The 13,937-nt window shown below is 60.2% G+C and overlaps 1 protein-coding gene across 6 annotated transcripts in view; it reads right to left on the minus strand.

Moving 5' to 3' along the window:
- Nucleotides 1-294: 294 nt before the first annotated feature.
- Nucleotides 295-13,937, minus strand: part of EHMT1 (euchromatic histone lysine methyltransferase 1) — a 138,049-nt gene continuing 124,406 nt past the window's right edge. For all 6 annotated transcript variants that reach the window (XM_046022651.1, XM_046022650.1, XM_046022655.1 and 3 more), the window contains 8 exons: nucleotides 13,691-13,858; nucleotides 13,381-13,525; nucleotides 12,687-12,764; nucleotides 11,688-11,803; nucleotides 10,442-10,528; nucleotides 9,914-9,992; nucleotides 1,746-1,921; nucleotides 295-1,541 (listed from right to left, as the gene is read on the minus strand). In XM_046022651.1, the coding sequence (XP_045878607.1) occupies nucleotides 1,364-1,541; nucleotides 1,746-1,921; nucleotides 9,914-9,992; nucleotides 10,442-10,528; nucleotides 11,688-11,803; nucleotides 12,687-12,764; nucleotides 13,381-13,525; nucleotides 13,691-13,858 (1,027 nt within the window). In that variant the 3' untranslated portion in view covers nucleotides 295-1,363. The remainder of the gene's footprint in view (nucleotides 1,542-1,745; nucleotides 1,922-9,913; nucleotides 9,993-10,441; nucleotides 10,529-11,687; nucleotides 11,804-12,686; nucleotides 12,765-13,380; nucleotides 13,526-13,690; nucleotides 13,859-13,937) is intronic.

The raw sequence follows: 13,937 nt of genomic DNA on the forward strand, positions 1-13,937 counted from the left end.
TGTTCTCTTCCTCCGGAACAGAACACGACTTGGGCCTCCATGCCTGGTGCTGGTCGTACCAAGACGTGAACACACATGCACACGCACACACGCAGAGCGCCACCCGCACAGACATGTCTTCCGCCTTGGGGTGTGGGCACGGGGTGTGCTCTTCGAGGTCAAGAAGGCGTGATCGTCCGGGTCCATGGGGGGCTCCAGCCCCGCCGCGCGAGAGCCCTAGAGCGCCCCCACGGGCAGCGCAGGTGTTTTGCAGAAACCAGGTGAAACGATGCCATAATAAAAACCTCATTTAAAGTACTTCTTTTTTTTTATTGATTTCATTGAAAACAGAACAAGAAATGGTCTGAGCCAAAAGACTGCTCTTAAAACTGTCAAAAACATTTTAACAGAAAAAAATAAACATGACTGCATCATGAGTGTTTTAGAAGAGCCGCACAAAAACCCCACCGCCACTGCACTAATTACAGTGTTTAGAAAAGTAGATGACCTGGCAGGCCCTCACACAAAAGGTGACGGCAAATTTATTCCACGACAAGACTAACATTTTAAAAAAAGTTTTTTCCTGCATTTTATTCTAAAATCACTTTGTTCTCTTTATACAGTTGATAGTTTATTTTCACATGGTGAGTAGAAACCACACCAGAATCAGCACCGTTGTCTGTGTTTTGTGTTTTTTATTTGTCCTAATGTTCAATAATGGTAGAAAATAAATCAGTTTATTCATCATCATAGCATGTGGTTTAAAAATCAACAGAAGGCGCCAGCGTCGCTGAGCCGGCGGGGCTGGTGCGGGGTCCTCCGGGGGCCGCGGCCCTGCTGCACCCGACAAACTGCTTCCTCGGAAAGAAATGCATTAGAGGTCTGATATATAGGACTAGATATAGAACTTCTTTAAAAAGCAAACCCACATTTTCTCCAAAGTCAGTGACGGCTCGGCCGGGACCTCTCCCAGGTCGAGGTGGGGACGGCGTCCGCACAGCAACCGGGACGGCACCTGCCACGCAGGCCTCGGGCAGGCGGGTCCACGGAGCAGCTCACGGCTGACTGTGCCTTCGGCAGGTGCCACGCGGGGATCTGGGCCTACAGGACTTGGCCACCAAGCCCCACAGTGGAACGGGAACCAGGGGAGCAGAGGGGGAACGAGAAACGTGGAAACGACAAAACCATCATCAGAAACTCACAAGGTCACGCCAGCGCGGAATCCCAGAGTGTTCCCGAGCGCCTGCCTCCGGCCCACGGGCCGCCACGCTGGGGCCTCGCAGCCCTGCGGCCCCAGGCCGGGGCCTTTAGGCATCCACTTCTCCTTCCTCTCGGACCGCAGTGTGCACAGCACCGATGCCCGGTGCCCCACGCCGGCTGCTGCTCAGAGGGGGTCGGCGGTGGAGGAGCTGGTGTCGGGCAGGCCATTCTCCTGGCCCTCCTGGGTGGCGCTGGCCTGCCGCTGCGCCAGGGCTGTGCTGGAGTGCCGGCACTTGGGGGAGCCGCATCGGCAGCTGAACAGCTTGCCTTTGATGTCCCAGAAGCGCTCCCCGTAGTCAAACCTGGGGAGAGAGCAGAGCTAAGGGCGGCGTCCAGGCCCCACACCGCTTGGCGGCAGGGGGGGACCCAGCCCGAGCAGAGCCATCCGTCCCGGCTCAGAGCTGTGGAAACACAGAGAACCACGGAGGATAAGCCTGTGAGGAGCAGCCCACGTCGGCACCTAGAAGGTCCCCAAACAGGTGGCCCCTGGGGACGGCGGCACCTACCCCAGCTGCTCCCCGGCCTCAATCAGGCGGGTGCTGAAGAAGGCAATCCTGGGAAACCGGAGGTCCTGGTGTGACATGAACACGCGCACGGGCACCAGGTTGGGCTCGCAGTGGTGGTTGATGAAGCGGCTGACATTCCCGTAGAAGCGAGCGTCGATGCAGTACACCTCGCCGTCCTAGCGGGCGGGAAGGAGAGCAGGGAGCTCCAGCAGGAGCCTGCAGATCTGCAGACCACAGGAGACACGCGGCCCAGAGCAGGGGCACAACAGGCCTCAGGGCTGTGGGGATGCTACCCACTCCACGCCACGAGCCAGACGTGGACCATCGGAAGCTTGGACGCCACTCCTGCCACGAGGAAGGGGGCAGGGCCGCGGGGACCATGAGGTGTGGCAAGAGGTTGGGGGGCAGGTGGGGAGTAGCTCTTTGGGACGTGGTGATGGAGCAGCAGATCCCAAGGAGTGGCTGGGAGACACGGAGTGTGCGGGCAGGTCGGACAGAGGGAGGGAAGCGGCGCTTGGGCCGAGTGGTCACAGCCACCCGACAGGAACACTGCCAAGTCCTGCGAACCCAGTGGCACAGAGAGGAGCCAGGACCTCAGGAGCCCCGGGACCCTGCCGCAGCGCCACCCCTGTGATGACGAGCAGAAAGGACCAGAGCTGACGGTGAGAAAGGGGGATTGGCTGGGGGCTGGACCTCACCACAGGAGCCCTCGAAGTAGCAGTCTTCTCTGGAAAAAGCCAGAGCACTGGGGCCTGAAGTCCAAAGGGCCACGTGGTGAGGAAGGTGCGTGGCCTGGGTACTGAAGGGGGCGGGCATCTGCCCTGGGATGCAAGGAGCGGAGTCCTCCAACCCTCGACAGGCCAGCCCCGTCTCCCGAGAGAACCCTGCCTGCCCTGGGGCCCTGAGCAGAGACCCCGCTCACACCGGTCTGCCCCTCGCAGTGCACGGCCGGTGAGCAGGGACGTCCCCCACGGCTACGTCTGTGGGAACTTATTACATAGGAACCGAGCGCCACGTCTGGGAGGAAGACCAGATACACCACGAGGAGAAGGGGGCCTTCCGGGGTGTGTCCTGTGGAGGGGAGAGCATTGACCAGAAGCCTCAGGGGTCAAGGAAAGACAAACTGATGACAGAGGGTTGTCTCGGACAACCTTCCCCCAAAACTGAAGACGACGCGCTCCTGACCCGGCGGTCCTGCCTCCAGCGGAAACTGCACGATGACTCGCGGGGCACAGCCTTTGGCCTCTGCCTCCGGGTGCCGCGGACTAAACGTGCCGGTGGCCCCCACGCAGGAAGCAGCTCCCCTCCTGCAAACAGCCCAGGAGTCTGCGACCAGCCCTGGAGGGCTCACAGCCCGACCGTGCGGGCACACGGGGAAGACCCTTGCGCGGAGTGAGGCGCGAGGAGCTGGACCCCATGACTGCCGGGCACCACGGGGCTCAGACCGTGTGCACGAGGCCCTGCCTGAGCCAAGCCAGGACGGATGCCGGGGACGCCAGGGCAGGCGGGGAAGCCGCCGCCGGGACAGAGACTGAGCCCGCACGCAAGCCTGGCCAGCCAGTCAGACGAAGCCCACGACGCCCGTCAGAGGCAGGCTGGAGCTGCCCACGCAGCAATGCGCACAAAGGCGACGGACCGGGGAGACGGACACGTTCTGTAGAACCCACAGCGCCCGGCCCTGAGGCGGCCCAGATGCTGCCCGAGCACATGAGGACGCTGCAGCCCCCGTCCGGGCGGCCCTGACGACAGGAGGCGAAGCGCGTCCCTCTGACAGCGAGCATCTCAGACACGGACACGACGGGACAGAGTCCAGTGCACTTCCTCGGTCCAAGCGTCCCGCTCCGGCCGTCAGAGGCAGCACGGGACGGCTGGGCAGGGCCTCCGCGACGCGGGCGAGGGCGAGTGCCCCACAAAGAGGCTCGTGGGCAGGATGGGTCCTGGAGATGCCACTGCAAGTCTCAGCTGAGACCCCGAGTGTCCCCAAAGCAACGAGAACCCTGTGCACAGACTCAGAACACGTGATCCCCGAGCCACGGGCGCGCCGCCTTCTCTGTAAGAAAGGCAAGGAAGTAAGAACACACATGGGCACTCGGTGTTCCCACGAAGGCTCACCCGTGGGGGTCACAAGGCTCTCCTGAGCAGAGCCTCTCTGGGTAATCTCTACTTTAAAAGCACGTAAATATTTTATGTAACTAAAAAATAGATTTTAAAATTCTACAATTTGTTATTTGTTTCTAAAGCACTTTCTACCCCCAACATGGGGCTTGAACTCACTGCCCCAAGATTATGAGCCTCGCGCTCCACCGACTGAGCCAGCTGGGCACCCCTAAAATTCTAGGAGTTAAAATGAACTAAGACAAACACCCCTGCATGTCGAACTAGGAGCCCACCCACCCCGAGAGCTGTCACACCGGTGCTGCCCAGCGGTCTCGGGGTCCCAGCGGGCACATTCCCAGCAAAGACCCGGCAAGCACACACACGCTGCGGTGTCCGTGGCCAGCACGTTAGTGGCGCCCCTCCGGAACCACCAAGACCGCAAGGAGCTAGGACCTTGACAGGCGGGAGGCGGGCATCAAAGTCAAGGGCTTCGGCAAACCCCAGCAGCGTTCAACCCAGTAGTGACGGGACACGTTTTTAAGGAGTCTTTCATTCCAGAGTTCTGACCCCTGGTATCCTGACTGCAAGGACCCAGGGCAGCTCAGAGACATCTGAGGCCAAACGAGGGAGCCGGACACAACGAAGCCAAGGGAGGCGAGGCCAGAGCGAACAGGCTCCTCTGGTGCCAGACGCAGACGACGACCGGTCACGACACTCAGTACAGAGCAAGCAGGAGCTGTAACGACACGTGAGAGAGAACGGAGGACACGGCCCCGATCCCTTCACCAGCAGCTCCTGCTGCACCCGTCCTCAGCGGCAAGAACGACTGATCTTGCCTGTACACGAGGGGATGCTGGAAAGCCCACGTCTGGGTGGGGAAGATTCTTCTTTCCCACAGAAGAGTCTGTGAGGAAACGTGGGAGACGGGACGCCCCTCAGGGAAGGCCCCGGCGTCAGGAGAAGGCGGGCAGCCAAGGCTCACCGACTCCGGGCCTGGGAGAGGCAGACCCCAGGCTGCCCGCGCCCTCACGCTGTCTGCAGGGACAGAGAACGGGGACGCGGCCCCCAACCACACGCACACGGATGCAGGTTCCTGCAGGACGGCGCGAGGGTCGCATGGCTGCCCTCGGGGAGAAGAAATGATGGGACGCAGCACTGAGAAGACGGGGGCAGACCAGCTGTGCACACTCTGGGGAAACGGAGGTCAGTCTCATGAGGCATGACAGTGACGCCCTGCAGGCCCTGCGCCGGCTCCTCAGGAGCGAAATGACGGGTTTTTGAGTGACTTCACGTTCCCGGCACAAGAACAGATGAAACAAAGTGGGGTCTAACGGGTCGCACGTATGGCTCTCGACGGCGCGGCCTCTCTCTCCTCCTCTGTCCCGTGGGGCCATCGCGACGTAAGTAAGAGACTGTCCACAGAGGCAAGAAATAGGAATCCAGGAGGCAGTGTCTGTCCCTAACTAACGGAGAGACCACAGGGCAGCCAGCGTGGGTGCGGGGCAGACCGTTAGACCTGGGCAGGATGTGTGAGGGGCACGCGGAAGGGCGGGCTGTCCTCAGGGCGAGGAGCACATGACATCACAGGCCCTCATGCCAGGACCGGACCCCACCACAGGGGAGGCCACAGCCTGTCTGAGACCCTCCGAGGGTCCCTACCGGAAGCAGCATCGCCCAAAGCCTGCAGGACATGCACAGCCAGGACATCCCTGATGCCAGGGTCGGGGCGGACAAGCGGCAGGTTCCCCACCCCTGCAGGCGCGGAGCACAAGGTTGAGTCCCCGCCCACTGGTCCCTGGGCCCCACAGCACCCCCACACCACCTGCGTTTCCCTTAGCCTCTGGCATGGCGTCCCTCAGTAAAATTGTTTTTATGTGGTTTACCCCGAGTTTTTGCTCACCTGACCACACCCAGCTTAGATACTCCATGGGGGCAAGGGACACAGGTACACAGAGAGACAGGAGAGCTGCCCATCTCTGCAGCAAGAAGCTCTTCCAGACCTGACTGCTGCCCACCCGGGCTGGCACCCGTTCCCGGCCACGCAACACTGCGTCTTTCCCACCACGCACGACGCTGCTCGGGTCTTCAGACGTGCGCGCCGCTGGCTCTTCTAAAGCAGCTCTGGTGAAGAGACTACTTGTCCCTCCTAAGACAAAGATGCCACGGGAAGGGAGCTCTGTGCCCCTGTAAGCCTGCCCTACTCCGAGAGGCTGAGAGTGTGCAGGCGCCCTGGATCACCAGGGCAGATTCAAGCAAAGGAGGTTGGGAGGAGGTGGGTATTCAGAAGGTTCTAGAATAGCAAGGACAGGGAGACTCTGGGGTCCTAGCATAGACCCAGAACCCGGGGACAGCCCAGCGCAGGGAAAAGGCAGGCAGCGTGGCAACAGGTGGTCAGATCCCAGACACATTCTGAAGGTAGAACAGAAAGTCCCCTGGTGCCTTTGACAGTGGGTGAGAGTGAGCAGTGGGCACACAGACGCCATGGGCACAGGTATGGCTACGCCAGTGGGGACACAAGGTCTGGGCTGGAGTGAACCCTGGAGTCAGAGCAGCTGCAGGGAACGGCCTGTGAGGCCCAGCCGGGAGAGGTTGGACTGAGAGGAGACTGGAAGGCCGGGAGTTGGCTAGGGGCAGCCACAGGCAACAGGCAGCAGGAGAGAGGGGCTGCTGGAACGGCGTCCCCACTAGGGTCTGGGGTCCGCTTGGGCAGGCTGGCTCCATGCCCAGACAGCAGCCAATGGAGAAGACTCGACATCGTTCAGACGCCAGCACCGCTGAGCGGATCAACAGACCGGACAGTGCAAGTCAAGCCCCAGCGGCCTCCTCTCGTGCACGCACCCTGGTTCTAAATGCATACGGAAACCCAGAGTACTCCGGGGAGCTCCGGGGACCTTTAGAAAGGGATGACCTGGTTCCAAGATTTCCCTTGAACCGACAGTAGAGAAGAGACAGCAGGGTCGGTGTGAGGTTAGCAAAGAAATCAAAGGAACAAAACACAGTCCAGGCACGGACCTACTTCCGACGGTCCAAGCAGAGGCTTTTCCAGACGACGTCCAGCCAGTACTGAAATCACCGTGTATTCACACAGACAAAGAGGAGTCTCGAGCCTTATCTCGAGCCACACAAAAGACGGACTGTGGATCTAGCAGCCAAGAATACGAAAATCCTAGAGAAAGGAGAAAATCTTCACAACCTCGTGGGAGACAAAGAATCCTTGGGACGCAAAGCACGAAACGGTAAGAAAATTTTCTGCTCTATGGAAAACGTTGGTAAGAAAATGAACCATCAAGGCCCAGGCTGGGAGAAAACACAGTACGTGTGTCTGACAAAGGTCACGAATCGGGAACATAAGGAATCCTTACAACTCAGGAAGAAGGTACCTAGCCTGAGTAAACAATGGGCAGTAACTTTTTAAAATTCCTGCACAAAAGAACAAATAAGGAGACCAATTAGCACACGCTCAGTCAATGACCATCAAGAAAATGGGTGCCCAGTGGGTTAGTCAGGGTTTTGAGTTTGAGCCCATGTTGGGTGTGAAGAGGACTTAAAAATAAATTCTTTAAAAAAAAAAATCAAGAGGGACACCTGGGTGGCTCAGTCATTGGGCGTCTGCCTTCAGCTTAGCTCATGATCCCAGGGTCCCGCACTGGGCTTGCTGCTCGGAAGGAAGCCTGCTTCTCCCTCTCCCTCTGCCCCTGCTTGTGTTCCCTTTCTTGCTCTGTCAAATAAATAAAGAAAATCTTTTAAAAAAATCATCAAGAAAACTCACATTAAAATTACAGTGTGTGAAATTCTCATTTGTTGCTGGTGGAAACGTAAAGTGATACAACTACTTTGGGAAACTGCTTCTTTTTTCTTTTAAAGTTATTAAATGTACACTTTCACCTGACATCAGTAACCCTACTGCCAGGAATTACCCATAAGAAATGAAAACTCAAACCCACAAAAACCAAACCCAGAGCAGGTTTACTCTGAACAACGAAATCCGGGAACACCAAGGCCCATCCCCAGGCAGTGGCACAACACAGCTGGGCCACTGGTCACAGGACTGCCACCACCTGGGGGGGACCGCAGGAGCCAGACGCAGCGGAGCACAGGCTGACCCCACTCATGGGAAACTCTGGCCCTGGGAAAAGCCAGCGGCGGAGACAGATGGCAGCCCCGCGGCCACCCGGGGTGGGGGCACCATGGGGCAGGGGAAGCGCTCCAGGTCTTGCTCCTGGCGCTGACCAGACCGTACTCTCAAAACTAAGCACACACACTTCAAGTTCACGGAACGTCAATTAATTACAATAAAACTGACCCTTAGAGTAAAATCATCAAAAACCTATCAGATGGGGGCGCCTGGGGGCTCAGTGGGTGAAGCCTCTGCCTTCGGCTCAGGTCATGGTCTCAGGGTCCTGGGCTCGAGCCCCGCATCGGGCTCTCTGCTCAGCGGGGAGCCTGCTTCCTCCTCTCTCTCTGCCTGCCTCTCTGCCTGCTTGTGATCTCTGTCTGTCAAATAAATAAATAAAATCTTTAGAAAAAAATAAAAAACAACCTATCAGATGAAAAAGCCCAAGAGAAGATCTACAAAATTGTCCACAGCAGCACTGAGCCTTAGTGGGGGCAATGGGGATGACCCGTAAGCAGAGGGGGACACCGTGCTTGTCACCTAGAAAAGCAGGTGCTCCAGGGGCCCCGAGGTAGGTCACAGGTTCAACGCTGCCCTGTGTTGTACAACTTGTCCGGCTGACCCTAAAACCTACACAGAAACTGAACAAGACCAAGAAAAGCAAGACAGCCTAACCCTACAGACCCCAAGGTAAGAGGACGTCAGTTCAGATGGTTACTACGGCAGGACAGGACAGAGGGGCGCCCCAACATACAAGGACACTTGTGTTACAACAAAAGCCGTGCTGTGGGGCGGTGGGGAGAAGGACGGTCTTCTCAACAAACGGTCCCGAGTTGCACAGACACCAGCGAGGGGAGAAAGCTGGACGCCGCAGCCGAACGACCCGACCATAAGCCCACACGTGGAGGCCAAGCGTAACTTCTGCAGACGCCGCACGTCTGCCTCCACACGGTCTCGGCTGTGGAAGGCCTGGCTTCACCTGGGACGCTGCGAACACCCACAGCATGGAGGGAGAGGCAGAGAAATCGGACGACAATAAAAACAGCAACTTCCGTTCATGGGAAGACATCATGGGGAACTCAAGAGCCACAGAGAGAATACCTCTGCAAGACACAAAGGCCCGGGAGGGCACTTGCCCCAGGACCTGTAGAGCACTGGCACAAACCATGAAGGGCAAACCGCTCAAAGGACAAGGAAGGACAGAAGACCGGGTAGGAGGTCCACAGAGGGGACTGCAGGGGGGACATCAGCGCTTGCACACGGCGACCACCCAGGACGCAGGTTTCTCCCCGGAACGTGGCTTTCTGAGAGCTGACCGCAGGAGCAGGGGCAGGGCAGGGGGTGGGGGCACGGCGGGAGACCAGCTGCTCCGGGGTCCGGAGGCTGTGGCTACAGGACAGCCCTGGGTCCCCACATACACCTTGACTGTGCTCCTGGAAGTTCTTAAACAGGCAAGTCATGGACTAAGAGCAGGACAGGCATGAGGGAAGGGTGAGGACGGCCTGAGGCGGCCTCCAAACGTCCCCAGAAACCCGGGTCCTCGGGTGCAGACCAGGGCCCACCTACTGTCCCCCCCAACCAGGAGGGCAGCTGGGACACACGTGCGACCCTTGCCCCTCACACGAGGGTCGCTCCCGTTTGTTTGCTGCCGTGCACACACGGCCCTCTGCCCTCTGCCAGCCATGGACTCTAACCCCGGGTGAGCAGCAGGGCTTCGGAGGGCTGGCGGGATGCAGCCAGGCTTCACGTCCTCAAGGAAGCAGGCTCCTCACTGCACAAGCCTGGGGACCTCCTGGGTCAGGGGCCCGACTGCAGGCACCCTGCGAGCCCTGAGCGCACCGCTCGCCAGGGTGGGCGGCGAGGACACCGGGCCGCTGTGGGCAAAAGCCTCCTTACCGCTCCCACGCCGCACGGCTGCAACCAGCTCGCTACGCCCCAACCCCTCCAAACGTGTTACCTTGTTGTCAAGATCAAAGAGGTAAGAGTCTTCTTCCCGAACGTCAGCTTCCGAGTCAGAGATGAGCTCCCCAACGTACCTGTGGGAGGCAGGGCACGGCTGAGAGCAGCGGACAGCAGGACCCTCGCCCCTGACCACGAGCCAGGGTGCAGGCACCCTCCCCTGGCCCCGACTTGTGGCCAAATGTTCTGGAGAATATGCCTGTGACCGAGCTAGGGTTTAGCTTTAGGTTCCAGAAGAGGATGACACAGAAAACTTCTCGGACCAAGGATCCACAACGACACTCCCTGAAAACCACGGAACGGAACCACCTTAAAAGAGCCACTACCTGGTGAGAGGCCAAGTGCAGGTAGAGAGCCAGGAAGGTGGGCGAGGGTTGGAGACAACAGGAACTTGGTTTCCAGGGGCATCCACGAGTCCCAGGCATGGCCAAGGCCCTAGCAGTCCCTCATCCCACACTGCTGGGCTGTCCCCAAAACGGCAGGGCAGCCGGCAGCCCTGGAGTGACGTACGCATGCACTCACTTACTCGCAGACGAAGGTGCCCAGGGGGATGTCCTGCAGGGACCGCACGCCCCAGCCCATGTTCTGTGTCCGGTAGAGCTGCAGCCGGGCCCTGGAAAACAGGGTCAGCCACTCACCGCCAAGCTCCCCGGTGCTCGGCTCAAGTGTGGACCACACTGCCAGCCACGGCAGCAAACAGAGCGCAAGATGCGGCCTTCCCATCACGAGCGCTCCTTTCCCGTGCACGGAAGCCTACAGCACATCTTCAGGGAATGGGAGACCGCCTCAGAATTCAGTCCGAATGCTGTGTCTTCATCTGTGACGTGGGGACAGGTCTGGCTGAGCCCCCAGGCTGCAGTGAAGATCGGAGGGGCAGACGCTGCTGGCCCCTCAGGGTAGGTGGGGGGCTCTCCCAAGCTCAGAGCCATGGGGACCCACCTGCCCTTTTGTGTGTCCAGGGACCCTGGGGGAGCCGGGCATGCGTGTCCTCCCCACAGAGGATGTCGTGCCAACAGGGAATCAGGGACGTGTGGGCTGGTCAGAGGCACTCTCCGACCGCTGGTGCGCAGAGAAACCCCACACTGCCGACAAGCCGCGTGTGAATCTGCCCTCACGCCGCAGACGGCCAGAGAGCTCTTCCGATTCTCGAGCTCGTACATAAGAGGAAAAGCTCAGGGACGGGGGTGCCGGAGCGCAGCCCGTGAAAGGGGTGCTGGCCAGACCTCACGGGGCCAAGGGCCCCAAGCGACTCAAGAACAGGGCATCCACGTGGTCTGAAATGCTGTACACCAGAGCACGCTCACCCTGCTGCCGCCGAGACACTCACTCGACACAGGATGTTTCAGAAGTGGCCTGAGTCTTCCCCCAGTCGCTATGCACCTGCCACCTCGAGGCAGAGGCGATGCTCGGGAAGAGCCCATTTCCGGGCCTTCAGCTCACTGCGTGGGACAGCCTAGTCCCTCCGGCCTCACCAACCCCCCAGCTGCTCAGAAGCAGGACTGGTGTCATCTGTGCCGCTCGTACCACCAATCGGGGACAAAGGGCTCACACAAGACAGTGTCCCTGTGTCTCCACCGTGAGCACGCACGCACACGGCAACCCATCCCAGCCTTGTCTGTACGAAACCCCCGTAAAATGCAGTGAACTCTGCAAGAAATCTGCAACCATTCCCAAACCTTGCAAACAGAGACCCTTGGCATCACCCAGCACTGAAGGGCTTAGAGCCCTGCGCTCAGGCAGGGGCTGCAGGGGCTGCCGGGGCTCGCGCTCACCGGAGGCCGTTCTGCACGACGCGGTTCCGGCAGCTCCTCCAGCAGGAACAGGCGTGGTTGCACTCGAAGATCAAGGGCGGCTCCGCCATGTTGAACTCGGGCAGGAGCCGGCCGTCCTGGGGACAGACGTGCGGTCGGGACTGAGCACGGCTCACCACTCGCGCTAAATACACTTAAACCAACCAGTTTTACAAACTCAAACATGGGTATTAAAATGATGGTTTCTGGTCCGACTTCACGCCAGGGGCACCAGGGTCATGTTCCACGTCCGCGCTCTGGACAGGAAGCATTAGCCGGGAGCATACACAGGTGTCCGGTCTCCGTCCCCCCAAGCCCACCTCCCTCCTCCTTCCCAGAACGCGCTCAGCATCGCCAAGGCCACCAGCCCACAGGCCCCTCCACTTCCTTTGTGGTCATCACGCCCAGCCCACGTCCACTGCCACGCTGTCGTCTGTCCTTGCAGCCGGCAGGCCCACAGCTCTGCCAGCAACCGGGCCACCTGCTTTCCTGTCCTCCACCCGGACACAGCAAAGCCATCGGCCGACACACCAGGGCCTCACGGCTGAGTCAGAAGTCCCCGTGGCTTCAGAGGCTGCTCTCAACAGTGAGACCCTCGAAATGCTCGCTCTTGCCCACCCTCCGCACAGCAGTGCCCCGCGGAGCACACACACCTCCAGGTGCGTGCCGTCACCCGGCTCAGCAGGCAGGAACAGCCCCTGTGCCACGCCCCGTGCTCCCAAGGTGACTCTGCTGTGGTCTTACCCCCACCCCGGGACACCCCGGCTCCGCCCCCCCCCCCCCCCCCCCGATAGCCTCTGAACCCCTGACACTAAGGGCATCGAAGCTGCTTCTGCTGGACACCGGTCTCCAGAGCCGTCGTCTCGTAGCCCCAACAGCACCCGGCGGGGCTCACCAACAGCGGCCACAGAGGCTGGCGGCCTCCCTCCCGGGCTCCGGGTGGGGCCCGTGGACACCTCGCCGCCGCGGCCGCGGACTCACCTTGCCGTACCAGCAGCGCATGCTGAGCTGGCCGCACATACACTTGCTGGAGGAGCAGTCGTCGATGCACACGCAGTACTGTGGGGAGACGGCGTGTCAGGGGGCCGCTCTCCGCCACGCCTCGCCATCCTGACGCGCGCTCTCGGAAGGCCAGGCCCGCACGGAATAAAGGAGGCTGGCTCGAACCTCTCCATTCTCAAGGACACCGAGGGGCGTGCAGCCCCAGGGAAGAGGGCACGTGGGCAAGAGAGGACACCCAGCCGCTCAGACACAGAGAGACCGCACGAGGGGCTCTGGATGAGGAACCCAAAGGAAGGGAGGAGGCAGGGCCGTCAGCGACGTGGGGCCAAGAGGCAGAAATCCCGAGGCCCACGCTTGAGGCCTGCCGCTCCATGGGAAAGGGCCACAACCCTGCCCTGAGGGCACACGTCCAGCTTCCAGGCAAGAGGAGCTCGGAGGCAAGGGCACCGGCGGCTCAGCACCGGCACCTCTCACTGGCGCGGCCCCCGGGACGCTACTCACCAGGGATGCTAGGCTCTGCTCGAGGGGCTGGGGCCCCAAAAGGAGGCACAGGACCCGCTTTCAGGAAGGACCTTGATCTGCCTTCAGACTCCTTAGTGGAAGGCGATCACCGCGAGGGAAATGCCTGTGGACCCAGACCCCAGACGCCCGCCACCACGCCCCCATCGCTGACCTGCAGGTGGGTGATGTTCCTGTCAATGTTCATGGGAGACGTCACGCAGTTCTGAGAAACGTATTTGTAGTTGCTGGGGCACGGCTCGCCGTCCACAGCGTTGACACACGGGATGGGGATGCGCTCATAGCCTCGAGCAATGTCTCTGCCACCGGAAAGGGGTGACGTTACCCCGACAGGGCAGCCGCCGAGCCCTGAGCCAGGCACCTTGGACTCAGGTCCGGGGGGGTGCCTCAGCTGGGCCAGGAGCTGGTGCTTCCCCCTCTTCGAGCCCCGTCCGTCAGCCCTGGCCTGAGAGCGGCGGCCTCACCTGCTCACTGTCCTCTCCGTCGGTGCAGGCCTGTCGGGGGCCGCGTCTCGCAGCGCCCGGCTTGTGTGCAGCGCGTCCCACACCTGGGAGTGGAGGCTTGCACACTGCAGGGGCGTCTCTCCCTCCTTGTTCTTCAAGGTGACATCTGAGTCCCGAGAAAGAAAGAGGCTAAAAGGGAAAATGTAAGCCGACAAAACATTCAGACCTTCATTTAAAAGACACGAGATTTGTGACTTTAGAAGGCAAA

The sequence above is a fragment of the Meles meles genome, chromosome 11, assembly GCF_922984935.1.
Source record: "Meles meles chromosome 11, mMelMel3.1 paternal haplotype, whole genome shotgun sequence".
Taxonomy (NCBI): Eukaryota; Metazoa; Chordata; class Mammalia; order Carnivora; family Mustelidae; genus Meles; species Meles meles.